The sequence below is a fragment of the Chamaea fasciata genome, unplaced genomic scaffold (assembly GCF_029207755.1).
Source record: "Chamaea fasciata isolate MVZ Bird 193981 ecotype frontalis unplaced genomic scaffold, bChaFas1.0.hap1 SCAF_3, whole genome shotgun sequence".
In the NCBI taxonomy this organism is placed as follows: Eukaryota; Metazoa; Chordata; class Aves; order Passeriformes; family Sylviidae; genus Chamaea; species Chamaea fasciata.
The window spans coordinates 52,362,809-52,390,359 of NW_027094088.1; the positions used below are offsets into that span (position 1 = coordinate 52,362,809).

The 27,551-nt window shown below is 40.3% G+C and overlaps 1 protein-coding gene across 1 annotated transcript in view; it reads left to right on the forward strand.

The window, feature by feature from the left end:
* Positions 1 to 2,321: 2,321 nt before the first annotated feature.
* The window catches only part of AIG1 (androgen induced 1), a 124,995-nt gene continuing 99,765 nt past the window's right edge, over positions 2,322 to 27,551 (forward strand). The window contains exon 1 of the mRNA XM_066178996.1: positions 2,322 to 2,588. Coding sequence (XP_066035093.1) covers positions 2,448 to 2,588 — 141 coding nt within the window. The 5' untranslated portion in view covers positions 2,322 to 2,447. The remainder of the gene's footprint in view (positions 2,589 to 27,551) is intronic.

Genomic DNA, 27,551 nt, shown 5'->3' on the forward strand with positions numbered 1-27,551 from the left:
GTGAGTGCCTGAATATTGTAGGAGGTGGTGCAGGAGAAAAGTAGGGGTTGGACTGCCTAAGGCTTAGACAGCCCCAAACTCTTCCTGTCAAGAGGCTGATCACAACTCACAAAGGTGTGCATGGATATGTAATCAGTCGTGCTGTAGAGTTCTGCACAGAGTAACTTCCCTTTGAGAGCTTTTGCAACTTGACACAGTTTCAGAAAGCAAGCTGGACTCCTTTTGAATAAAACCAAAACAGAACGTGTGCTCCAGGGTTTCACTTAATGCATCTCAGCCACTAATGAATATTCACAGGTCCAGAGAAGTGAAACCTCCTGCATGCATACAGAACAGACATCAGCTCTTCACCAGCAACTATGCTGCTTTACAGACTCCCTTCCATTGGGTCACACTGATAATGTTACTAGTCTGGTCTCCTGTTGTATTGCAGACCATTACATTACACTCAGATGACTCTTACACCTTGGGGCTTCAGGGAGACTGCAAGACTTTTAGCCTGCAAGACTAAAACACGTGCCACAAACAACAAGGGTGTGATTGCCCAATGTGCTTGTTGGATCTGTGAACTGATAGATAAGATTATCTAAAGTATCTGGTGCTAAATTCATGCTTCATGCTTCTAGAGGATTCTTTATACGTGCATACATATGATATACAGTTTGTCTGCATAAGCAGAGACCTTGAACAGTGCTAAATTCATTGAGGATAGCTGCTAGCATGTGTTCTAAAAGCCCTTCATTTTAGCAGAACTTGAGCACAGTTGATATCAGATGAAAAGGCTTTGTCTTTGTTTAGTGGAATAGAAGCAGGGAATGCATTGCACAAGCCTTCCAGTAGCTTAACTATGATAAAGCACCTTATTGTTCAAATATTTATTTCATAAGACAGATGTATGGAGATGGGGTTTATAGAAGTGATTTGTCTATCCAAGCCCAGACATTGCTGCTTGTGGTTTGTTTTTTTTTTTCTCTTTAAAATAACTTTTCCAGATGGTGGAGCAATTTAATATTTACCCTGCAATGAAGCACCTTAAGAGGTGCTTTCTTTTTTAAGGCATAGGAGTTCAAACATGAGCCCCCCTTGATTTCTCCTAGTATCAAGGATCCCTGTGGTGATCAAACCTCCGCTAACAGGACAGAATCACAGAATCACAGAATGGGATGGGTTAGAAGGGACCAGTGGATCATCTGGTCCAACCTCCCAGCTCAGGCAGAGTCATCCTAGAGCACATAGCACAGGACTGTGTCCAGATGGTTCTCAAACATCTCCAGTCAGGGAGACTCCACAACCGCTCCAGGCAACCTATTCCAGAGCACAGTCACTCACACGGTGAAGTTCTTCCTTCATGTTCAGGTGGAACTTCCTGTGCATCAGTTTCTGCCTGTGGCCTCTTGTCTTACTGCTGGGCACCACCAAGAAGAGCCTAAATCCATCCTCTTGACACCTTCCCTTAAGACACTCACAGACATTGATGAGGTCCCCTCAGTCATCACTTCTTGAGGCTGAACAGGCCCAGCGCCCAAAACTTTTCCTTGTAAGAAACATGCTCCAGTCCCTTGGTACGATGACCCAGGGCATCACGCCTTATAATGCGGGTACTTAATTTCAACCCAGGGACCAGGAGGCTCCCATCTCACAGGGCTTCTAGGCATGGGAGACTCTGAGTGGGACGAGGTGAAACAGTGAGACACTTGAAGGTGCCTCAGGCACACAGAGGGCAGAGCAAATGCTCTGCCCCGCAGGGCCGCTGTATGGACACACGAAGAGTCTGGGCACACAGGGGGTACGGACACACGAAGGGTATGGGCTCACATAGGGTCTGGACAACGAAGGGTACGGACACACGAAGGGCAGCCCGGGGGCGGCAGACAGGGCGCACAGCCGGAGCCGCTCCCCTGCCCCGCGTCCTCTCCCGAGGGTCCCGCCGCAGGGCCGGAGGCACCTCCTCCGCCGGCCCATTGGCAGCGCAGCGCCGGCCGCGGGGGCGTCGCCGGCCCCCGGGGGCACACACGAGCTACAGCGTTCCTCCGAGCGAGGCGATTATAACCCGAAATTGCTGACCCATCGTAGTTCTCGCTTGAAAACCGGCGAGCAGCCGGGTTCTGCAATTAACTCGCGCTCGCACCGGCGTCCTTCCGCTCCCTCGGGAACGGCCCGGCCTCCTCCGGCCCGGCCCGGACGCGGAGCTGAGGCTCGGGAGCGCGCCGAGCCCGCTCGCCCGGCTGCCGCCGCCGCCCGGCCCTGCGGCCCCCCTGCCCCGGCGCCGCCGCCGCCGCCGCCGCACCGCGCGGGCCCTGCGCTCCGCCCCGGCCGGGGCCGCGGGGGCGCTCGGAGTCCCGCCCGCACGGCGCGCACACACACCCAGGGACACACACACACGGGGCACTGGGACACACACGCGGACACAGACACGGGCACACGGAAGCGCACCCCGCGCCGCAAACATGGCGCTGGTGCCCTGCCAGGTGCTGCGCGCCGCCATCCTCCTGTCCTATTGCTCCATCCTGTGCAATTACAAGGCCATTGACATGCCCGCGCATCAGACCTATGGAGGCAGCTGGAAATTTCTGACCTTCATAGACCTGGTAAGTGCCCCCGGCGGCGGCCGTGGCCCTGCCCCCTCCCTCGGGCTGCCCGTGGAGCGGCCGCGGCCCGGGCGCATCGCGGCCCCCGGCGCTCGACGGCCTCGCCATGCGGTGACCTTAAAGCGGGGCGGCGACATGTTGGGGCTGCAGGGCCGGCCGTGAGAGGAGCCAGCCGGGCACCGCGGAGCCGGGCGGCTTGAACGGAGAGAGGCACGGACAAAGCCGAGCGGCTGCTGCGTGTCAGCGGCCGCGGGGAAGGTGCGCCTGACGGCCTGTCACCCACCCCAGTGCTGATGATGTGTTTCGCCTTTTCTAATGGCCGACACTGAACACCAGAACCTGCTGGCCCAGCACCTGGCTCCCGTGTGCTGTCAAAATAAAAATATACGTCTTGTTCCCTTTGGCCCTTCTGAGGAATCCATCCGTGACAGGTGCAAGTGTGTCAGTGATGCAAAAAATGCCAGGCAATTCCAGCTTGCCAGATCCAGTTAGTTTTGGTTGCAAATCCATAAACGAGCATATGAAATAAAAGACATGTCATTTCATCGTATTTCTTCATAAGGGTCCAGATCTAAAAGAGTCACCAGCACGCTGGCCTGCTGGAAAACACCAGGTGCTAGCCAGGGCTATTTTTAATCTGAGCTTCCTAGGCTTGCTGCCTCCACAAGTGTTCCTTTAGTTCAGGTGGGAGGAGAGGGGGCGGGAGGAAGAGAGGAGATGGGAGGAGAAACTTCCCTTCTGGTTCAGAAATATACCTAGATCAAAATGCCTTTTTTTCTTGTATCCACGGTGTAATTAGGTGAGAAATCTTGCGATTCAAAAAAAAAAAAAAAAAAAAAAAAACCTGTCCCAAAATGCAAGTATTTCAGTGCCTCCCAGTGATAACACCTCTCTCAGAACTTCATTGTAGATTCACAAGTATTGCTGCTATGTTGCCTACATGCATGGTACTGACTCAGTAGGTTGAGTTTGTGGGCTTGGAGACCAAACTAGTAGCCAAGCAGGTCAGTTGTGCAAATTTCCGTATCAGGACTAAGTTAAGGTTTGCTGAGGTCCATATTTATTTGCAGAGAAGAAGCGTCTACTGTATTTTTCAGTTAGCCAGGGTAATTTTTTTTGTAGGTGCAAAACTTTGCTGGAGCTCTGAGGATCCACAGCAGTAACTAGTGCTTTTGCTGCAGCTGTAAATTGATGTCTTAAGGCTTGATGTTTCTCTGGAGGACAAACTAGAATCTAGTTTTTTTAACCTTTTGGGTTGCTGAAAAATACTGTCTGTAGTATTGGTTAATAGAAGTTATAATATGATCCCAGCAAGTTAGGGGGGTAGCTGTTGACTTCAGTGACAGTTGAACTGGAAATGAACCAGCTAAAGCCAAAAGCTGATGATCTCTTTGAGTCTCCTTCACCTTTATCTCTTTTCTCCTAGCCCTGAGAGCTGCTTGAGGACTAAGTCAACCAGAGCTGTCATACAGTGAAAATTTAAATGTAAATGATAGTCATCATTTCCTAAAAATTATAGCCTTGTCTATGGCAAGTTCACGTGGACTTTTCCACCAAAGCATGTACATGGTTCAGAGGCTCAAAAGGTCAAGGTAAATATGTAGTGCTTTCTAAAAAAACTAGAACAGTTACCAACTGCAGCTAGTAATTTCTGTCCTTTAGCTAATAGTTGTCATGTGTTTCTCATAGTCAAGCCCAGTAGTTGAAAAGAGGTTTAGCAATTTCTTACAGTCTTCAGTCCTTCAAAGTAACACAATTCAATGGCTTGAATGCCTCTCTCAGTGACTAGTCAGCTTGCAGAGCTTTCCACTTGCTGAGGATATTTCCTCACATCCAAATGGCCCTGCCAGCATCTTATGTAAGCAAATCTATCTTTCTGTTCCCTGGGACAACTAGGAGACTTGATGAAACAAACCCAGTTAGATTCCTGAGGAGGATACCAGGAGGCATGGTTGGAGGATATTAGGCACATTTCCAAGTTCCTGTATCTTGACTAAGTCTTGAAAAGCTCTTCCATAAGTTTCAGTTTGCTCAGCCATGTGCACTGTTCCTGTGTCAGTCACATTCAAAGGCTGTCTAGACAAAATATCATCAATGCCAGAGTCTTGGCAGACGTGTGTTCTTGCTACAGATTGTACCTCCACAAACAGAGATTTCATCTTTGACATCACAGAAGCACGTAGAAGTTTTTTCTGCTTCCAAAAACTGCTACCAGTTTTTGAGGAAAGTCAATTTATGACTTTAATCTGAAAATTAGTTTATGCCTTTAATCTGGAAATTAATTTGGAATTTTTTCCATCTGTCCATTTGCAAAGGGATGTTCATTCCAGTCTCAGCATCCATAAATCTCTTGGAGTTCTAAGCAGCCAGTTTTGTAGAGGTTCTGTGGGAAATCATTTACAGTTATCTGCATAAATACATACTTTTGAACTGAATTATGAAAATCTAGTAGTTTGAACTCTAAAACACAGGACAATAAAACATTATAAGTGTATGCAAAGATACGAACAGTAGACTTTGAGCCCTTATGCTGTTCACGGAAGTTGAGCATTATGAGTAAGTCTTTTAATGCAAATGTAATGTCCCTGTCCATCCAAAGTATTTTGGATGTTCATATCTAAGTAGTGTTTTGGATGCCAGTGTTCATTCTTAACCTCTCCTGTCCTTGAATTAGGAAAGAAAACAAGTGCAGCCAAAGACTTCACTTTTAACGGCTGTCATTCTGATGACTTACTATTTTTTTATTTTTTTTGCAGTCACAAATGTGGTGGCAACATTCCCTAAAACACCTGTGTCAGTAGAATATTTTTCTGGTTTGTGAAGGAGTGCACAGACAATCTGTTTTGGCATTACACTCAAGATGCTCCTGGTTGTTGCTACTAATAGTAATATCTCCACTCCAGCCTTTCTTCTTGGTATGTAGAGGTTGGTAGATATTTACCTGCTTATTCAAAAGGTGGTAAAATTACCTGCCTAGTACCTGTGTATTCCAGAGCCCACACAGAAAAGACAGCTGTGTCTTTGTCATGTATAGAGTGGAAAACCAAGGTATGAAGAGGTAAAGAGTTGCTGCCAAAATCAGTCAGTGTGCTCAGCAGATGGAATTATGGAACTGAATATTCAGGCTAGTTCAAAACTACGTGTTGCATTCTTTTAAACTCAAAACACAAACCAAGCCCTGAGGTTAGTTCCTGTGGAAACAGCAAAAAGTTGGGTTCAGATGGGATATTTCAAGAAATGTGCTTAAAATTTCTTGTATAGTTGCTTTTGTTTAACTCAGATTCGCGACGTTGTGCTTTAATAGTAGAGTGCTGCAGGACAGCACCGTCCTGTGCCACGTCCCATAAATTCATTGTTGAGCCTCATAGCTGAAATTTAAGTTAGGCCGGAAATGATGCCAGCAAATATGATTCTTCACAACAAAATTGTCATCTTATGTAAATCCCTGAGAAATTTTCATAATGCAGTTCTGTAGGTACTTGAAGTAGCTGGATTAAAGACAATAGTATATGGTCATCCTTCATATGCTGCTATCACACACTTGCCCTTATAAATACACATTTGTTGAGGAATCCATTGCACCAACTTGTTAAAAAGTTGCTATTGCATTTTATTCTTTAGTTTCTCTTGGTTCTCTTACTGTTGCTGGGAGAGGAGGCAAAATTAAATAGAATTTTTCTTCTGGAATAAAGTGGAGCCTGTGGGTGTCAAAACAAGACCAGATCTACTTTTTGTGTTCAGGTGTTTGTAATAATTAGCAGAAAAATAACTTAGGAATTGGAAGTATGTACCTCCTTAGTGAGAGATGTGCTGGTCTAAATAGCTTCTAGTTTTCATCGTGCAGTTTCTCTGGAAACCCTATTCCTCAAAGAAAGTAGAGTAAACCAAGATACTAGTGGACATGTATTAACAAATGTATGGTTTTTTGGTTTTGTATTTTATAATCTTAAGGTCTCCCTGATAGGCCGCACAGGGTAGTTTTAGAGACGAAAAGCAAGGCCAGATTTTTGGAAGCAGTCTCAAGTGTTATGTTTTATTATTAATCATCATAAAATTAATGGTTCCATTTTGAATATCAGAATGTTAACCTGGGTATTCCTATGACTTGATCAGGGCAGCCAGAGCTAGAGAGGAACAGATTTTGCTCATAGATAAATCTGCCTGACATTATACATTTATTATTCTCTTGAAAGAAATAGCAGGATGTCTGTGTGAACTTTTTATACATTGTCTGGCAGATTGAGTTCTGCAAAAAAATAGCTATGTGCTCTGTTCCCAGCACGTATATTTTGCCAGTAAATGCTGCATTTTTTTGCGGAAAACACCTTTAGATTTAGTTTAATGAAGTTCAAATAAGTGATCAGAACTTAGTTCCTTGTCTTTGAAAACTTTCTGAGGGCCATGTTATCAACAGGACTAGAAACTCGCGTTGTTAGACTTACAATTCATTTATTTAGTGTATCAGTTATTAAGTTATATGATATACAGTTACTAGACAACAAAAAAAGGTATCAGTTTAACAAAGTGCAGCTGAAAATTTTTGGTGCTTTGTGCCCAATTTGCATTTAGCCAAGCTGATAGGAAATGAAAGGATGAGAAAATACTAGAGACTAAAAGTTTCAGAATTAAGAAATAATAAACTGTACCATTGGTGTATTATCGAGAATTGAGCAAATTTCATTGCTGACTGTATGGGTTACACTTGCCACAAACAGAGGACAAAACTGAAAACACATTCCACACTCTGTGGAATATAACTATGACTCTTTTACAGGATTTCCCTTAGTAAAATAAATTTCACCTTATGATTTCCTATTTCATCATCTGTAAAGTTAGCCTGATACACAAGTGTTTTACGGCTTTTGAGTGAAAAGATTCCAGAAGTGTAAAATATTGCTATGTATTATTCCCAGCAGTAATTCATCATCATATCTAAATATCTTTGTGGTCATGCTATAGCAGAGAATACAGTCAATGGAGAATTTATCAGTTTACATTGGAAGTGATTGCTTTTTCAGGAATAATAAGATGAGGTTTCTTAATGACACTTAAGGTATTTGAGAGAAAAGGTAACAATATATGTAGGAGGCCTTTTAAGTGTTTCAGAGCTTTTTTTTCACTCTTGGGCTGTAAACATGTCTGGGGAACAGTAATGTATAGTGCTGTTGATGCAGTAATAAAAATTCAATAGTGTCACCCTTTTTTATTCATAGACCCGTGTTTTCCATTTGCCATTGGTAGCACTATTACAAATTGAGCGGAATTTGAGCACTACATTGATGTGTTCCGTTTTCACATTGCATTAGTCTGCTTTTACTTTACAATTGTACTTCAGTATGATCTACATTTAATTTGGGAATTCCCAGGGAAGTTATGGCTATCTTGAGCTATTTGTGTTGGCAATAGGGTTGGCAGCCTAAAGCGGGAGAATGGAAGAGAGGAAAAATTGGGATCACTTTCTGTGATGATAGATTTAAGTAATGTCAGTAATATCATTTTAGAACTTGGAGTAGGTAAGTGAAATGTAACAATGCTGTGTTTTATACCAGTGCACAGTCTAAAGAGTTTTGCCAGAACAGGTTCAAATGATGACAACTTTAAGAAGCTAGTTTAGTAGTCTTTCTGTTTCCCTTTGAAAAACATCCTATTTGCTTAAGTTGTATAACAGCTGAATTATTTTCTTTAAAATTTGATTTTAGTGGTAAGGATAATTCACATTGTCTTGTATGCCTTCATATGGCAAAATTGTTTTAAACAATTTGTTTAAACGAGACAACACATCTCATGTTCTATGTTAGTGTTCTTTGTTGAAGTAATTTGGATTCTGAGCTGTCCTAATCCATTGTGAATATAAGTATGTAAAAATTATTTAATTAATATATTTTTGACATATTTTTATTATGTAAATGCAGCCATGTATGTTTATGCAAGAAATATATTCTGGAAGACTGACCTTCTTAAGTTGTAGTAAAGATCTATATAACCTATCAAATAATACTCTTAACTAGTATAGAAAATTGCAAACCTAGTTACAAATTAAATATATTTGAAATAAAAGTCAAATAACTCTCGATTCTTTGCAGTTACATGAACCTTGGGATATGCAAAGACTTGTAGGTTAGATGTCTGTGTGGGTAGTTACTTGTTTTGTCCTTAGGCCGAAAAAGAAGAAACTTGATTATCTGAAAACTGAGAAACCCTCACATGATAAAAATATTATATTATTGGTGTGGTGGAAATCTCAAATATGCTAATATGACACTGTACAACAAAATTGAAGTTGACCTATAAGTAAAAAAAAAAAAGCCTTTATGAAATTACAAAATCCTCACATTCCAAAATCTTCACAGATATAAGTTTGCAGATTTGAGTAAACTAAAACGATAGAATATAATAAAGAAAAATAGGCAATTCTGCAGTGTATTGAACGCAATATATGAGATTCTTTGTGAAAGATTATGCCAAGTGTGTATTTACCTGAACAAATCAATTAAAAAAAATTTTAGATTCCATCCATTAGATGAAGTATTTTCTGTGCTGCAACCTTCCATATCTAATAATGGGTTTCATGAACGCCTGCATATCCCATTGCAATATTTAGAAAACATTTTTCTAATTGTGCTACTTTAATATAGGCTCTGATATTGGGAGGAGCTCAATGTGGGTGGAGAATTTCTTCTCGTTTGGAGTTCTAATTGCTAATGCAATTCCAAACACTAAATGTAAAAAAGATCACCACCAGTGACAGGTTGGTGTGCTTTCTGGAGAATTCAAGAATGGAATACATACTGGCGTATGAGAAACTTCGCCTTGGATATTTCTATATTTGAAATAAAAGTGATATTATTGCTTGCAAAACACTCATGCAAGACCTCAGACTCCTTTCAGTATAGGTTTTTGGGGTTTTTTAAAGTATTTGAATCTGAGGCCTAGTCTTCTCATCTTGATGTTCCAGTATATATATATATGGCATAAAAGGTAGGAAGAAATTTGACAATTGATTTATTTTGTAGACCAACTCTTTGAATGGGTGAATATGAAAAGCTTTCATCCTTGCAATGAAAGCTTTTTCAAATTTTCCCTTATTTGCCAGCATTTATTTGTATATTTACATTTTCCCTATACTGTATTTTCCAAGGCTCTGAATGTGTTATTAGTCTTCAAAGCCTTGCAGGCTTTGTTCCATTACTCTTACTATGTATAATGCAAGATTTTTTTCAACTCAGCAGAGTTTAAATACGCTACCACTGAAAAAGCTATGTTTAACCTTAGTGGATGGAAAAGTGAACCCAACTCTGAAGAAAAAAAAAACCCAACCTTTTGGAAGCTAAAGTAAAACTTCCAGACTTTTCAGACAGGAAGAAGCTCTAAAGTAAGTTAAAATTTGTAAGTATGTTTTGGTAACACTTGAAAACAAGCCCCTTGCCCGGTTAGAACTGTGATTAAGCTTTTCTTTTTCTTTTTTTTTTTTTTTTTTAATACTGAAAAATGGCCTTTATGATGCAAATTTTAGGGACCCTGTTGGTTGAAAACAGGCTAAGCTCATGTAAAATGCTAGGGGTACATATTTTTTTAATTTGTATGAAGGCTCCTTCTGGCAACTTAGCTAAATCCATGCAATTTTCCCTTGAGATTTGAAAGTAAAATTTGAATGCCTCTAGTTGCATTCCCTGAACATCTTGTCTTGCACTGCCCTTACGAGCATACAGTTTAGAGTAGGTTTTCCAAACAAATATGTCAAAAGGTGCAATTGTATAATAATTTCCACTTAAATCTGTGTGTAGCTGACATGGTTCAGGTATTTTTGCTGCAGTTGACTGTCAGGTTAGTTGTTCTAAAGTGCATGAGGACTCTGCATTGTAGCTTAAAACAAAACTAGTACCGCTGCATTTTTCCTAGCTGAATATTTGGTGTTCTGGTAAAGTAGAATAGAATGTGCTGGAGAGCAGGATGTAAAATCCCTCACTAGTTCCTTCCTTACTTCTAAAGCAAAGCACAAGGGGTGATGGAGTTTTGCAATTAATTTGTCCAAGTGAAACAATTTAAGAGGCTGGATCTTGACTCTACAAATGCTGCTAGACTCTTCAGACTGTGAGAGATGCTTGTGCGGGGAGAAAACTAGCTGAGAATTTAAATTTTAATCTATTAGGGGTTGAGTGGCTCATTTTTGGTTTCAGGCAGTACTGTCTGTATTTGTATATATTTTTAAACCTAGGGGTTTGTGTACCTGAGGGTAAATTCACTTTTTTCTTCTCTATATTTGTATATATTTTATTATGTGTCTTGAAGCCTTCTGGTCCTGGCAGCACATAATTAATTAATCGTTATTTATTTCTATTGCTAATATTATTAGAATTCAGAAGGAGTGGGAGTTCCACAATGCAAAGCACAGGTGGCATCTGTTCCTAAATGTACTTGATCAGATGCAAAAGGAAGAAAAAGAGACTGCTGACTTTAAATGCTGCTGTGTGAGTTGGAAAAATGCAAGAATACAAAAGGGATGTTTTCCCTGCGAGGTGCTTGACAAGCTTGTGCCTGCAGTGGTGGAAGCGTTTCATACAGGTAATGTTGGGGCAAGGGGCTGATTGTGAGGCGCGGCAGTGAGGCCCTTGCCCGTAGAGAAGACTCAAGTTGTTTATGGCCAGTGCTTGCGCAGGCTCTGCTGTGGAGAGAAGGGAAGTAGGGAAGTGAGAGAGAAAAGGAATCATACATGACAGCACTTTGTTCCTGGGGCGCGTAGGTGACAGAGTGCACCATGCTGACCAGTCTTGTGACAAACTGGTATTTAGGTATTTGACTGCTGGCTATGAGGACAAAGTGAGGGAAAACAAGGGGTGGAGATGCAGGGTGGCTGGTATTTCTTGGCTAAACCAGCATGTGTTAGCTCCCTCAGACTTCTTTCCTTTTCCTCTCTGTCATTTCTTCCTCCCACACACCCACACAGTCTCCCCGCACAGCCCTTCTGGCTGGGGGCAGTGGTGCCACAGCACCACTTCTCTGCACATACGTGTTTGGCTTAGCATGCTCTGCTCAGCACAGAGTGCTTGCAAGGCTTGTCCCTAGTTGGAAGCCATATGCACTGACAGATGCAGAGGGTCCCCATTTGCTGTTCACTTAGGCTTACAAACAAATGGAGACTCCATGCTGTGAAAAGTTTCTTAACCTGGGTGTACTTGTTCTATGTTCCAAGGACTGTGCAGTAGACACAATTGTCTACATTCCAGTAGGTCCCAGGAAGTGAGTCCCAAGAATGCGTCACTATGGAAGCCTCTGCTGTGTGGAACTGCATGGCACTGTACTTTAAAAACTGGACATTTGGGAGACTGAAGGGATTTTGGTGTGTTCAGGTATGGATACACATCTTCGTGTACATTCAGTTTATTAGTTACTTACCTATGCTGCACATAATTTGAAAATACCAAACTGTTCATAAGAGCAGCGCTGTTCCATAGCCTTTCCATATGCTGTGCACATCTCAGAGTAAATTGCTCTGCTACTACTGAAGTCAATTTAAGTGACCAACTAATGAGCAGTGGGTCAAAGATTACAGCAGTTCAAGATGCTGTTCAAGTATTTCAGTGCCTACTGAAAAAGACAGGAGAGAGTAGACAGCTTTTGGGTCAGCTGTCTCATGACCTACTGTGTCTAGAAAGGGATATTCCTGCATTTTTTAAGGAGCTAATGATGTTTCTAATTCTTATATATTATTATAGAAGATTAGCATTCAAATCTCCTTGACTCATTGCCAGTATAATTTCAGAAGCTAGACACCTCTGGTTTTCCATAGATTTTATTCTATGCTATTAAGTTATATGTCATTTCAGGCTAAATTTTGCTTTGTTTTTCTTGTAGTTTGGGGCAGAAGCTACTTAAAATTATTACCAAATATTACCAAAATACTTCAAAGCTATTTTGTTCCCTATTAATTACAAGGCTGAGTTCAAATGATGAGATGTATTTTATGACCATGCATTATAGAAAAGGGTGGAGGGACCTCTTGTTTGAGGATTTGGGCCAGTGGGATCTGAACTTCTTGATTTTAAAATTCAACCTGCAACATAAAAGCAAAATATGAATGTTCTTGAGGGTGTGCAAGGGATGACTCTTTTCATCCACTGCTAGCTTTTTCTGTGGAAGTGCTGTCCCTTTGCCCTGATCCATTTGTGCCCCTTATCACCCAGTCAGGCTCCTTAGCTACAAGTTGCTGTCAGCAATCAGTATATTTTCTGCCTTTTTTTTTCTCACAGGAATCCCCCCACCCGACACCTCTTTCCCTGTTTTATTATCTTCTAACCCAGCACAGTCTCCTTGATCTCTCAGCTCTGCATCGCAGTTCCAACTGCACACCCAGTCCTTTTCCATAAGCCTGTGTTTTCCTGTCAAGTGCTGCTTTTCTTACCCCACGTACTCCTTACACTCCTTCCCCACCATTCACACATACTGTCTTTCCTCCCAGTGCATTCATTCTCATGTATTCTGCTGCGTTCTCACCCTGTCCTTCCCAAATACCAGACCTACTCAGTGTCATTCATTCTCTTGTGTTTTTAAAGCACCTTGTATACACCCAAACCAATAAAAAACAAGCCATCTTCCATTAGAAAAACTTGATCTTGGTGTGGTGTGGCCTTAAATAAACCAGTTTGGAAATTATGCTGTTACGTAAGACTCTTAGCTTTGCTTTCTGTTTTTAACAAGTTTTTAAGCATTCTGGTTACAGGAAAAAAAAGCCTGTAAGTGTTAAGCATAATGGATCATGATCCTAATGTTTATTATGGTGTTAAAATCTTGTCATTTCTTGGTAGTCTGCCATTCAATTTTTTTATTATAAAATTTCTAATTCAGAAGCAGGTCCTTGATAATAACCAGCATTTGACATGAAAAATCAAAATTATGTACAGACTCAGCAATCAGTATTTATTCAGATATTTTCCATCTTTGTTTTTTGTAATGTACTTGTTTCAAATGAGATGCTAAAGTTATTTAAATTGTATTTTATATTTCCTAATAAGAAAACTTGTCTTTTAACAATCATCATGAGGTTTGAAATCTACTACTTTCAGTGAAACGAACAAAAATATTTTTGAGTGTTACTTAGCTTGTCAGCTGTTAATAGAAGCAGCTTTTTTTTCTTTGTGTGAACATATGTAATTACGTATACCTTGTTTGTGGGTGTGAATTTTAGCTGTATGAAGACATACCTGGTACAATTTAGGAGTAAGGAAAGAGATAAATACACATTTCACAGTGGTAACTTTCTCCTCAAACCCACATGAAAACATACTCAGTTTTGTCAGGGGTTACTGGATACGGATGAGCCTGCCATGGCTCCACTCCGCCATTTCCAACCATGAGCAAGGCTGAGCACATGCCCAGTGGACACATACAAAGGCAGAAGTGTAAAATCGGGTTGCCTCTAATCCAGGTCAATACAAATAAAATTCTGATTGGACTAGGTGGTTTAGAGTAAATGTCTTTTAAGATATGTCAGCCAGGATGTCAAGTGATGTTTGGATCAAGGAATGCTCAACATACAACCCACCTAGTGTCTGTATCCTGTCTGCTTAGCCTTGCTGTGCTGTCCAGGGCAGACCAGCAGTCAGGGCGCTGTGTTACGATGGGAGCACTTTTGTCTCGATGCCACTTCTGTCAGAGAGTCCGGCCCTACCACAGGGTTTGACCTATGTGGCACATCCCTGGAACCAGTGTTCACAGCTGCCTCATGATAAAATGTCCCAGGAAGTCAATGCATCTTGCAAAGGTCCAGATCCACAGGGATATTTTGATTTTACTTCCGACAGCCAATGGGAAGGCAGCAAAGATCTTGACCTGCTGGGGTATTTTGATGTTACTTTTGACAGCTGATGGGAAGGTATTCTCTCTGTATTATTCACATGTGTAGTTTGCACAGGAGTTGAGGTCAAACTCCCAGTTCTGGGAGATCCAAAGCATCCACATATGCATGTGACTTAGGAATATGTGATTTTTCAGTACATTGCAAGATCAGACATAAAATATTGAAGGAGGCTTTTTTCTGGTTGTTTTTTGTTGTTGTTGGTTTTTTTAATGCCTCTTCTAGTGTGATTGTAAATTTAGAAATTATGAGTTTCTTCCAGATAGGAAGAAAGAAATTGATCTCACAATTCCTTGTGAGGAAAAAGATTTAGAAAAAGTATTTCAAAATCATGGTTTCAGTGCAGTTGAACTGATCAAGTGAAAACAAGACATTTGATTGTCTTCATTAAAATACTTGCACAAAATGACATTACAAAGGAATTGGCCATTGCAATGAGAAATTGTTATTCAGAAATATTTTGTCAGTGGTATTAATTAATAATGTGTTAAATTTTCCTTTCACAAGGGCAAGATCAATGTCACAAGAGGACTATAACACTGAAAGTTGTGGCTTAATCATAAATGTTACCTTATTTCATAGGAATTGTACCTGTGCTGTGCAGAATAGTCAATGCAAACTTAAATTTGAAAGTGAGAGTCAGAAGAGGATGTGATAAATCCAAGCCCAGAAAATAACTGAACAACTGTTCAACTTTTTTTTTTTTTTTTTAAGTATGTGCAACTTGATTACAGGGATTAATAAGTATTTTGAAGATAGAACCAAATAATAATAATAATATGTTACAAGAGAAGCTCTCTTGTGGCCAGAGTTTCCCTCGCAGACCTTGTATTTTGCCTGTCTTGTTTCTTGTGCTAAGTGAATGTGACCAAACAGTATTTGCAAGACAAAGAACAGTGGTGATGGATGCAAACATGTTTTATGAGATACTTATTTGCATGGTATGCCTGTATCTCAGTGGTGCATTTTCAGACAAAGTCTCTTTGGCTAGGTTGTGGTACAGCCAGCCTTGAGCACTCATTCTGAATCACTCCAGTGTCTTTGTACTGGTCTCGAGTGTATATATCTCGTGTGAGAGAAGACATATCCTTGATATTCAGAATTCCATAGAGTAAACTGACCTTTTTAAAGGACTCTTTCTAAGCCAGGTAGATGGGGATTCAGCATTCTGCATCAGACCTGGAACAGACCCATCTTTTATTAATATAATGTCTTCTGATTTACTGCAGGAAGACACTGAAATGATTAAGTGTACCAGCAGTCTGCATAAAATGCCTGGGTGACCTCAGAAGCACTATGATAAATATCAAGGAAAAGATTTTAAACCTGTATGATCAGCTTAAGAAAAATTAAGGCCATATCTCAGTTTGTTGGAAATGCTGTTAAAGTAGGGAGACAGGTAGTGCCTGCAGAGAGGCAAAAGATCTAGGTCACATCTTTTTCCCTATGACCTAAAATGAATGAGTATGCTGGGTGGAAAGTATCTTTCCACTGGAGTTTGCTTTGCAGTTTTTCTCCTTGGTGGTCTTCCCAAAAGAAAGCATAGGTAAATAGTATAAACAGCTGACTAATTCTAAATTATGTCTTGTCTGTTCTCTTTAGGGATGCTTACCATGTGTACCATCTCCTTTGTTCTCCTTATTCCAAGAAAGAAGCAGTACACACATAGATAGAGATCTTCTGAAAAAGAATGAACATCTTCTGATAGCAAGTGTCTTACTAAAATTCCTTTCGAGTGCCATTGTACCTTTTATTACAAGATCTCAAAGTACTTAAGAAATATTCGCTAACTAAGCTTCACATCTCTTTGCAGATAAGTGTGACTTGAACCAAATGCAAGCACAGCAGACAAGACACTGAAATTGGCTGGACATGTAGTCATTAAAGTCCTTTAGGCATTACCTTAGTTGTGTAATCTGCATGTAGAACATTGTTAATCGAAGGTGGTTCAGGAGGTGATATGTGGTTCCTATTCAGCCTTTGGGGTTTTTTGCAGGGTGGGGCTAGAGGTGAGGCTGCCTATTCAACCTGATCTGCCGGGGCTGTTACACATCACCTCCAATCTCCCGTGTCTTGCTGCTGCTGCTGCTGCTGCTGCTGCTGCTGCTGCTGCTATTCACAAAGATATGAGAAATGTGTGGATATTGCCATCAGGTGCGAATGAACCTAGGTGCTACCCCCTTGGTGGAGCAAGAGCAACCTAACTCCACTTTGGCCCCACCTTCTTCTGTTGTCCAAGATACAAACCACATCCTAGGGTAGTCTTGGCCCTTCTTGGTATTGCAAGAGGCCCTGTCCTCAGCCACTGCAGAGCAAGAGGTGAGGAGAGGCAGGGTGCATGTTTACATGCTGGATGTAGGCGAGTGCATCTGATGGTACAGGAGGGGTGATCTGAGTACAGGCTGCTGATGAGGGAGGAAGGAAGAGACACAGCTATTTAAATGGTAAAACGTAGGCTGCTGCTGTGGGTGCAGAGTGGGTGATTGCTGCAGCAGCACTTCAAGAGGCATAGCTCCAGCAGGGCAAGTTGACCTTAAGAGAAAGATGATGAGGCCATAGACTGGAGATCTGCTTGTGTGGATGCTGAGTTCAGGACATCCTCAGTCTACAACAGCTGTTGGAATTACGGACATATTTCTGGACAGAAGGAGGTGTACCTGCATTATGTAGCATCTGTGGCGTAAATGGAGAATCTCTGGGAAATGTTGAACCTGCTGGGTGTATACTGTGAAGTTAATCCCTGTGTGAACAGTAGGTGTTTATGCAGACGAACCAGGCATTCAGCAGCCTGGACAAGTACCACAAATCCTCACATGCTGCCTGAAGACAATTTCTAGCAGGAAAGAGGGGAAAATGAATGTAGGGTGCTCTAACCTATATGGTGATCATGTAGGTTAGCATGAAGGCTTCCACCCACATGACCTACTTGTGAAACAGCTTCTTTTTTGAAATAAACAGCGCAGTTTCATCCATGCCTGTTTGAGTAGGACGTGTATTTCTGTTGGCTGGAAGAAAGGAAGGTACAGTTGTCAAGCCCAGATGGAGGCTTTGAAATATGCATGATAGTGGCAGCTGTGTGTGGGAAGAATGAGTTGAAGTGTGTTGAGGAGGAGGCTTGTTTACTGTGCTCCTGTCTTCTTGTAGCTGTGGAGTTGAATGAGGAGAGAAATGTGGAATGTGTTTCATGTCCGTGTATTATTGCTCCATCGTGCTGGACAAATTCTTTCTCCCAATATTCATTATTTGTTTGAAAATTCATAAAGGATCAGTGATTTGCAGTGAAAGAGATTGCAAAGACATATCATGCATATTTTGACAGTCCTGGATCCTCATGGATCAAGTCCCTGATTTCCTGAACTGGACCCTTTTGCCTGAAGGATCTATCTTGAAAACTGGGCTGAGGCAGCTGTGTGCATGCTTTGCAGAGGAATGCATTGTCCTGGCAGCCTTTCTGGTCTTGAATTTTGTGTGTGCCCTTATTTATTAATGTATTTTGTAGTCTGCAGTTATGTAAAGGGTTAAGCCTGTGTATGACTGGCATTTGGATGTTGGGGCTGTGTTTTGTTGCCGCTGTAGTCACTGGTTGGCTCAGGGATGTCTGCAGGTGAGACCTGCTGAAGGCAGCGGTGTGCAGCTCACCCTCTTTGTCATGGGGGAACAGGGGCAGTCAGGGACAGATTGCTGAGGCCTCCCAGCCAAGCCCTGCCTACAGGCAGCCTGCTGCTTGGTTGCTGGGTGCCTGCCTTCCTCTCCTTGCTTGGAAAGGCAATCTGTGGTGCTGAGCTGGGGCAGCCCGTGAGATCTGGCTTTTATAGCTGTGGAGTGCACCCCTCTTTTCAGGACAAAAGGCAATGCCAACGCTGGCCAAAAGACTATATGTATATGTACTTACATACATGTAAAAGAGAGGAGGATATGCCATACATGACAAAAAGTATTGCATTTATGTAGTGAAGTGGATAGTGTCAAGTTAATTCACAACCTCCTTTGGGTTTTATGTTTTCTTTAGATTTTTTTTTTATGGATTTCAGTCATCTCATTAATTAACACTTTTCTGTGGGGAGAATAAGGGTTCATGATTTTTTCTTTTTATCACAAGAATATTTTCTAAGCATGTTTTATTATGTATACATTTTTGTGTTCCCATCCCAGAGCCTGAAATCAGTATTTTCTGAATAATTCCCTAGTATCTCTTTGAGCTATGTGTACTAAAAAGCTCTTTGACTTAATTAAAGTAAATGATTTAAAAAGGAAGTCTGAAGATCTAACTTCTTCTGTTAGAAGACTATCAGGAAGGCATGAACCCTAAGAACTTCTATAATCAGAGGATCAGTTTTAGTGTCAGGTGTTTTACTGTGTGCTAGTGCCTGGTTTGTCCTGTGCTGTCCTAAGAGCCTTTGCTCTTATGCTCAGATAAGGTGTATCTGCCTCTGCAGAATGCCAGTTAATGTAGTGGATGGCTTCCAGATACACCTGATCTTGAGAGGGGCTGCCATTTTAATCTGTTATCATATGACAGTGACTTCCAAATTTTTATCAGTTGAAAATCTACATCCCAAGTCATTAATCTGATTTGATCTTAAGCTTACAGCTATCAGGCTTCTATTATAAACATCCTTCCTTACCTCGTCTGTTTCTTGTGGGTCTGTGAACAAACTGTGCTTTAGACCTTTGCCATTTATGAGGTATGTCCAAGTATTTTAAAAAGAACCACAGCCACAAAAGGAAGCAGTATTGGTATTTATCCTTGATATGACTTTTCTACAACTTTGTTTTTCTCACCTCAACTGTGACATGGACAACAGTGTAAAAAGCCGAAGTTAGAGGTCATCAAATGTTTTATATGGCCAGTTCTCAGGAAATTTCATAAGTCTCTAAAATCCAGTTTTCTTCAAGTCATGAAAGGCACTGAGTTGATCAAAGTGTAGAACCATCAAAAAGTGAAATTTACAAGTGTTTGTATTGGACAAACACATCTTCACAACACTTCAAACAGAAGATGTTGCTGCAAATGGAGTGTGAAAAAATTATCAGCTTAATTAGTAGTAAACAATCATGGCAGCAAAAGAATTTTAGGTGTTTATATTCTATTCATCATAGTCCAGATTTTGCTTCTAACAATTTTACTTTGAAAATTAGGCTGGTTTTATTATTGTTCTACTCTTTTCCAAATGAGGATGTAACTTCTTTACTGCTTGAATTTTTGTGCATTCTTCATCCAGTTTTAAGGCCTCTAGCTTGCACCTTGTGTTGCCATTTACATCTTAGCAATACAAGTACACGTTGTTGTCATCTGATAGTGCTCGCAACTTGTCCTCACTTTGTATGTAGACATAGAGGAGATCGAAGGTTCAGGACATGGCCTTTATCCAGCCGCGGTCTAATTTTCTTTCTTCTGTGAAGCAGATACCATTTAGAAATACCTGTTTAATCTGGTAAAACAAGCAAACCAAAGCACTCATTTAAGTTTTTTGTGCTCCTTGTCAAGGTCTGTAACTGAAATTTTTTTTTTCCGTGATAGAATTATCATATGGGCATTGCTTTATCAGCAAGACACAGATGTAAGTGGTGTTTATTTAGAAGTGTGCATGTCTATATTTAAGTATGAGCATTCAAAAGATGTCTACAGGAGAAGAAGATAATCAAATCCTGAAGAATTTCTGCCAACTGACTTGTATCAAGGTCAAAAGGATTATTTAATGAGTCTTACTCAGTCAAGAGTTTTGACTGTCTTCCACAATGTCCTGAGCTTTAAGATGTCATCACAGGGAGTAAATTCTCTGGGCTTCAGTTTATCTATAAAATTGACAATAAAAGTAACTATTGTTACTTCCCTGGATTATGTCTTCAGGTAAAATATGATTTTCCACTGCTTTGTACCTTGGGCTATGAATTCTAGTAGGTTTGTTTTAAAGTCCTATATGTAAATGGTTGTAGAGACTCTTCTGAAATACTAGCTGTAACTTTTCTTCACAGTTTCTTCAAATAAACCAGTAAAGTACTACAGTATTTTTTAACTGCATTATAGAATATTTGTGGCCTTAATAAGTAGGATATTTTATCAAATGTTCTGAACATCAAGGGAAAAATAATAGAAACAAACCAACAACCTAATTTTACCTGGCAGTATGTAGAGGAATCCATTATGACCCTTCGGTGCAGCTTATCTGAAAGTCCTTCATGTAGATGTCTTCTATGCTTTCATGCTCCAAATGCTTAGGAAAATGAGGTTTTTTTGGAAACTTTGCTGTAGTTAAAGTTCAGTAGCCACCAGCAGTAATAGAGGACTGTAATGATTTAACCCTGGCCAGCAACAGAGCACCACGCAGCCCTTGCTCATCCTCCTGTGGTGGGATGGGGGTGAGAATCAGGAGAGTAAAAGTGAGAAAACCTGTGGGTTGAGGTAGAGGCAGTTCAATAGGAAAAGCAAAAGCCAAGCACACAAGCAAAGCTAAACAAGGAGTTTGTTTGCCGCTTTGCCTGGGCAGGCAGGTGTTCAGCCATCTTCAGGAAAGTGGGGCTCCGTCACACATCATGGTTACTTGGGATGACAGATGCCATCACTCCAAACATCCCCCTCTTTCTTCTTTTTCCCTCTGCCTTACATAAGGACCATGATACCATATGCTTTGGAATATCCCTTTGGTGTCTTGGGATTAGCTGTCTTGGCTGTGTCTCCTCCCAGCTTCTTGTTCACCCCCGCTTCCTCACTGGTGGGACAGTGTGAGAGGCAGAAAAAGCCTGGACTTGCTGCAAGCCCTGCTGAGCAGTACTTTGAACATCTATTTTCAGCACTCATCTAAATCATAGTCCCTTATTAGCTGCTACAACGGAAATTTACTTGAACCCATTGTATACGGCACAAATAGAAAGCTCAGAGAATACTGCACAGGTGTGAGATCCATTCAGGGTGTACTGCAGGGCCAAATGAATGAGAAAGACACCCCCAGGACATGTAGTGAGAATGGTTGAATCTTGTTTGTGGAGTGTATATGTAGGCTGTATAGAACTGAACTTGTAAGGGGAAAGGTAGCAACAGTCATCCTACCACAGTCTTTTTGTTCTTGTTCTCTCTTTTAGCTGACTTTTTCTCTGCAGGCTGAAATAAATGTAGTTATGTTGCCCTAAACAGGTATTAAGGTTCAGAGTTCTAGCTCTAGTTTTCGGGATCATTGGTGAGGAATGGCAGACTCCTTTTGAGGAGTGTACATGTCCAAGGTATTAAGCTGGAAGGCTCCAGTATCCCAAGACAAACTGAAGTTTTGTTGCCAGCAGCGGAGAAGCTAACTTTGGTTTCATCTGTATCTTGGCACTTACATTTTAATTGATAGAAGACTCAACTAAGTGAAAAGAGAATTTCATCTTAATTTGTTATTGTCTTGTCTATATTGCACACAGATAAGGACATTCACCTATGGGAATTCAAATCCTTAAATTAGTCTCCCCGTTGATAAGCCCTTTCTTAACATACGATTAGCTGTTGGAAAGACTGCAAAACTTTAATAAGCTTTTTCAAAAAAATACATTAGGGCTTCTTTTCGTATGCAACTTGTCTGGCTGATACTGAAATGATTTTTTTTTAATCAACATTGTGCATCTTGGTTACAAGCTGAATTGGTGTTAGTTTGCTGCTGACACCAGCAAGGTGGATCCAGGAAAGAATTCCATGATGAGGACTTCACCAAAGAATGGATAGCATCCCTATAATGTGAACCAGAAGTTTGACATGGTATGAGTAAGAATTTTTTGTATGACTGAAAAACAGTGGGCTGTAAAATTACGCAGAAAAGACAAAGCTTTTTGTTTCAGTGTCTTTCGGTTTCATGGAGATAGAAACAGATTTTGATCAGTCACTGTAGGCTTGAAAGGCAGTTCTGGTATGTAAGTGTATGTAAAAACTTCCTGACCTGTTTAGACAGAAAATGGCAATGAAAGAATCGGTAAGGTGCATGCCTAAACATGCATAGATAACTCTGCTTTATTCTAATGGGTGAGTTGAACTTGTCAAGTGCAGATGTTGCAATCGCAGAATGATTTCCAGATTTATATGGGTGACAACTTGGATAGGGTTTGAATTTTTTTGTTTGTTTCTATATAAGCATATAAAATAGCAACCAGGTGCTACTGAGTATCTATTAGTTAGTGATAGTCGAGTATATAATTTTACACTCAAGTCTTCAATTGGTCTGTGTCCCCTGACTCCTTTTTTCCCCCTGAGTAACATGTTTGAAGTCTTACCAGCAGGGAGACACTTATACAAGACCAAGTAGTATTGAAGCAGTGTCTGTTCACCAGAATCCTCAAGTGAAGCTTAAACCTGTAACGACCATAGGAAAATTCCTTCAGTAGATTGTGAAAATAGTTCAGAAGTGTTTAAAATTTTGTGATCAGCTGGAATCATTCAAGAGAGACATGAATTTTGCAAACAACGAAGAGGTTTCACAATCCTTCATGCAACTAAACACTTTCCTTACATGAAGCCCCAGACTTAATGTAATCATAGGATCACTCAAGCTGGAAGGTAAGCCATGAGGTCGTCTAGTCCAATCCCTTAGTCAGATCATGCTCAACACTGACTCAGGTTTCCAAGGACTTTGTCCACCTGAGTTCTGACTGATAAGTTGGAAACCTCCACTATTCTATAGTTACATATCCATCTCTTTCTGTTGTGTTGTACAGAACTGCTCAGTCACATTGTCTGCTAAGGATCTCACCGGTGATAATCCTGTTTGCTGGATGTGTGATGGTGTAATGCACTCATAATCCATCATGTATCCCAGTACAGCATATTTTCAAGTACTTTTTTAAGCATGTACTACACATCCAGATTTTCCAATAGTTCTTGTTAAATCTAGATGTAGACTGTACTGTTGAAGTTTTTAACAGGAACCACACCACAGAACTATTTAAAGGTAATGGTTAAGCACCAGAGTTAGTTTCCTTCAGTATTAATTGCTTTTTTGACAATAGTGCTCTCCTCTGCAGATGCAGAGAAAGTATTTCTTGTTATTCATTAGGTTAGTTCAGTAACTATTTCATTCACACAGAATGAAGAGAAATCAATTCAGTGAGAAACCAGCTGGGAATTAGAAAAACTGGTTTTCCTCCTACTCACCTGCGAATAACAATGAGGTGTGGGAGGATAATATCTACTACCTCTAAAATCTTGTAGAGCATAGTGAAAAGAAACACTAAATCTGGTTTTACTTACTACAGAAAACATAGTTGCTTTAGTATGTCATTTAAATACATAAGGTGTTGTTTCAAGCTTTTCTTTGCATTCGCAACACATGTCAAGTTAAGATCATTTATTTAGTTCAGAACTGTTCTGAATTCTGCTTGGAGATATTTTAGCATGTTCCAGCCTATCACCAGTCATGGTACTTTCTAACAGAAATAAAATAAATGCACTATTTTAGTCATCACTTTATAATACAAAAAAAAAAGAAAAAAAAAGAAAAAGGAGTATAGCAAAAACCAAGATTCCATTTTTTAAGGTGTTTGCCATTTTGTTACTTGGTTTTGGCCCTTACGAGTCTGGTTACCTTCCCGAACTCAGGAGTCCTTTTTTCTTCCTGTGGTTTACTAGGTGGTTGTGTTCATTTCTGTAATGCTCACATGGCATCAATGCCTTAGGCCGTATTTCTCTGCAGTTTTCTTCACCAGAGGCTGCATCCAAAAATGGCAAGTCGTGCAAAACGTAGCAGTCTGCTTACTAAGTATATCTTATGACAAGGAAATTGCATTTTTTTTGTTTTGTCCAGCTACAGTAGTGTTTTCCTGTATTTTTTTCAAGCTGTATTTAAAGCACTGGTTAGGGTTACAAAACAGTAAATTGCTGTGGATTTGTCTGCTTTGCTCTTGGTTGCTCCTCCTGTGCTATTATGCAACAGTGAAGTTAACAGATGTACTATTTTGCCTTCTTATGAAATTGCCACTGAAAGGGAACATCTCTGTTGTAAATCTTACTCCTCTTTTTGATCTAAATAAATACAATGACCTATAAAAATTATATATGAAAAATCTCTCTTGTTCTTTAAAAAGATTACCATTAATAAGAGTGAAGAAATTGAAATCAGGGAAGCAGGCTTCATTGTTTTTGAGATTTTATTGTAGTTAGCAATTTACTGGTCTCTGTGTCATGATTTTCTGTTGCTTTTAAAAAAATCATAGCTTGATAGAAATATTATGAGGACAGTTTATGCTGCTGAGTAATGTGCATTGATACCATTTACGCTGGGTTATGACAGTTCCATGTAAAGCACCCTTTCCATATGATCTTTAGAATCATTTAAATAAGAGATGGATAAGAAACAAACAGATCATCTCTTTGATCAGTTTCAAGTTTCTTCAAAAGATGGTAGCAGTCTGATCATACCAAAGAGAAAGTCCTATCTGAAGCTGGCTGTCTCTGTATTTAGCAGCAAAATAATTCCTAAGTGACTGAATGCTATTAAGAGAAAGCAAACCTAGAACTGAAGTACATGAAATCCTTTCAAATTTCTTGAGTTGTTTAGAGAGGCAAGAGTCCCTCTAATACTTTCTCAATCTTCAGTCTGAAAACCTGTGAAGTGGTAATGACAAAAAACAAAAAAGGACAGAAAAAAGTCTGTAGAGAAGCAATTATAATGCCATAGTAATACTGTGATATGCACATTGATTAATTTTTTAAAGCTAAATACATTTAAAATGTGGACATCATAAACAATTCATTAAAATATGACCATTTCTGCTGTAGAGTTTTTGTGCTTATTTTTCAAATTGACTATGGATTAACATGCTGACCTTGGCATTGATACAGGTGCTGTAATTATAAACAGGAAATTCCTGTAGTAGTTTTATATTAATTATAATACTACTTTATTGCTATACTAGATCATATTTTGCTTTTAGATGAAGTACATGTTTTGACTATGTTCATAGCTGGATAAAGCCTGCTTCTTGAAAAGAAAACCCTTTGCAGGGAAGCACAATGTACTCTTACTTCACTGCATGTATGCAAGTTGATGATTGGATGTCAAGCATTTTATAAATCAAACCAGGATTTAAATTGTATTTTCCTCTGAAAGATAATGCAATTTCATATAAAGGCAAGCTGTGGTGTTCTAACTTGGAGTCAATGTGCATTTTCTGGGTTATTGTTTTGTTTCAGTATTTTCCACTCAGAAGAAGATGTTTGCCTACCTATATTCAATTTGCCATACATGTAGGTGTCATTACCTTTGTTTTTTAGCTATCTGTTCCGGATATTTTGGAAGCAGATACAAGCAATGCCTGCAGCGAGTCAAATAAAATTCCATGGTTCTCATAGTAACTATCACTCTATCGTAACTGCTACTACACTAAGGACTCAGTTCTTTGAAATGTAATACTAATTTTGATCACACTGTTGCTGCACATGTGTTCCTTAAACACATAAGGAACACAATTTATCAGAGCACTACTTCCAGTAGAGTAAGTTAACACACATCTGTGTGGATACTGTGGGAGATCACTGCTGAGTGGTATCTCATTAGAGTGAAGGTCATCAGTTAGATTTTTCTGGTAAAGTATTAGTCTTCCTGAGTTGGCGTCAGAACTAGTAACCAATAATTGCAGGTAACGAACAGAAGGAGTAAAAAATATAATTTGTATGACCTACGTAGTCATTTCACAGTTGTTTGCTTATAAAAACGTTTTTGAAGTAGATGGAAGACATTGCTGGAGCTGTAATGGAGTGGACTTACACAGTCAATAGGCTAGGCACCCAGCCAGTTTGTAATTCAGTGAGACACAATGCATTATCTGTTTTGACAGTCTTCATGGATAAATAGTCTGGCTCTTGTAATACCTAACTGTGTTTATAAATAGAAATTAAGAGGTAAAATGGCTTATCTTGACAGCAAACTTTGGGTATGGCCAGAGTTCACACATGCTTCTTCCCTTCAGTGGAGTGGGAAGAGCAAAGTAAACTGATTGGGGTAACTGGAACCTGAAAAACATCTCCAGCATGTGTTTTCCGTCTCAGTAATGCATGAAGAAATGTGGTATTTATGAGCTCTGCAGTGAGCTTGTAAAATATATTGGGTTTTGCACCAAGAAAGCAATTATTTTAGTGGCAAAATGGTAGAGCATTTACAAAGAATTGTACTTAGAATAGTGGCTGTCCAGTTTGCATGTTGAGTGGAGTTTTGCATGTCCAGAATGCATGTTGTGTGGAGAAGGTTGGGACACGAGAAAGTAGTCCTTGTTTCTGATTCCTATTTCTTGTTCCAGATAAAGTATTCTAGCAGATAGTTTTCATGGTGAAATACAGGCAAAGGGCTGGAACCTCAGTATAAGTTCCAAAGACATCTGTGGGCTCTGTCCTACATCAGCACAACTTACCAGGAATAGTGGGCATAATATTCTTTGACACTGTCAAAAATATGTATCTTCTTGAAGACTGGAATTATTCTTTAAGCACAATTTGAGTTGAAATGGATGTAGAAGGTGCATCTGTTAGCAAGTAACATGTTCTGATACTGCATAAAAGTTGATACCAGGAATTTGTCTTTTCCTTCCACCATGTGTTAGAGTAAGCAGTCCCAAAAGTCAGACGCTGGACTCTTAAAGCCCTTCTTCTTGGGCTTCAGCCTGTGAGCACTCATCTCACACAAGAAATCGACTGAGGTCACTTAAATTTTGCTTGTATGTGCCTTGCAGGAGAGGTTGGGATTCCAGACATACTTCTTTTCCCTACTATATCCAGTTCATTTTTGCTTTAATTTCATCTCACTTTATGGTCTTCTCCTTGGAAGTTAGCGTTGTACGAGAGCTGTGGTTTCCACTTCAGCCAGGTATCTAAAAACCCTGTGCAGTGTTGCACCTGAACCCCCTGGTGGGTACAGGCATAATCCAAACCCAGCTTTCCTGGGTGTAAACAGAACAGGCCCTTGTAGTGGTACTCAAAGTCCAGGTGCTCAGCTCTGCATTGAGTAGTTGGCCTTGACTTCCTGACATGGGGTCATTGGAAGGGTCCAGTGCCCTGGTCAGGCTGTGTCATGTAAAATTTGTAATACATCTCTGAGCCAGGATTCTTGCCTGATTCAAAGCTAGAGGCTGAATGTGACCCAGTCTCACTGTTAGTCAGA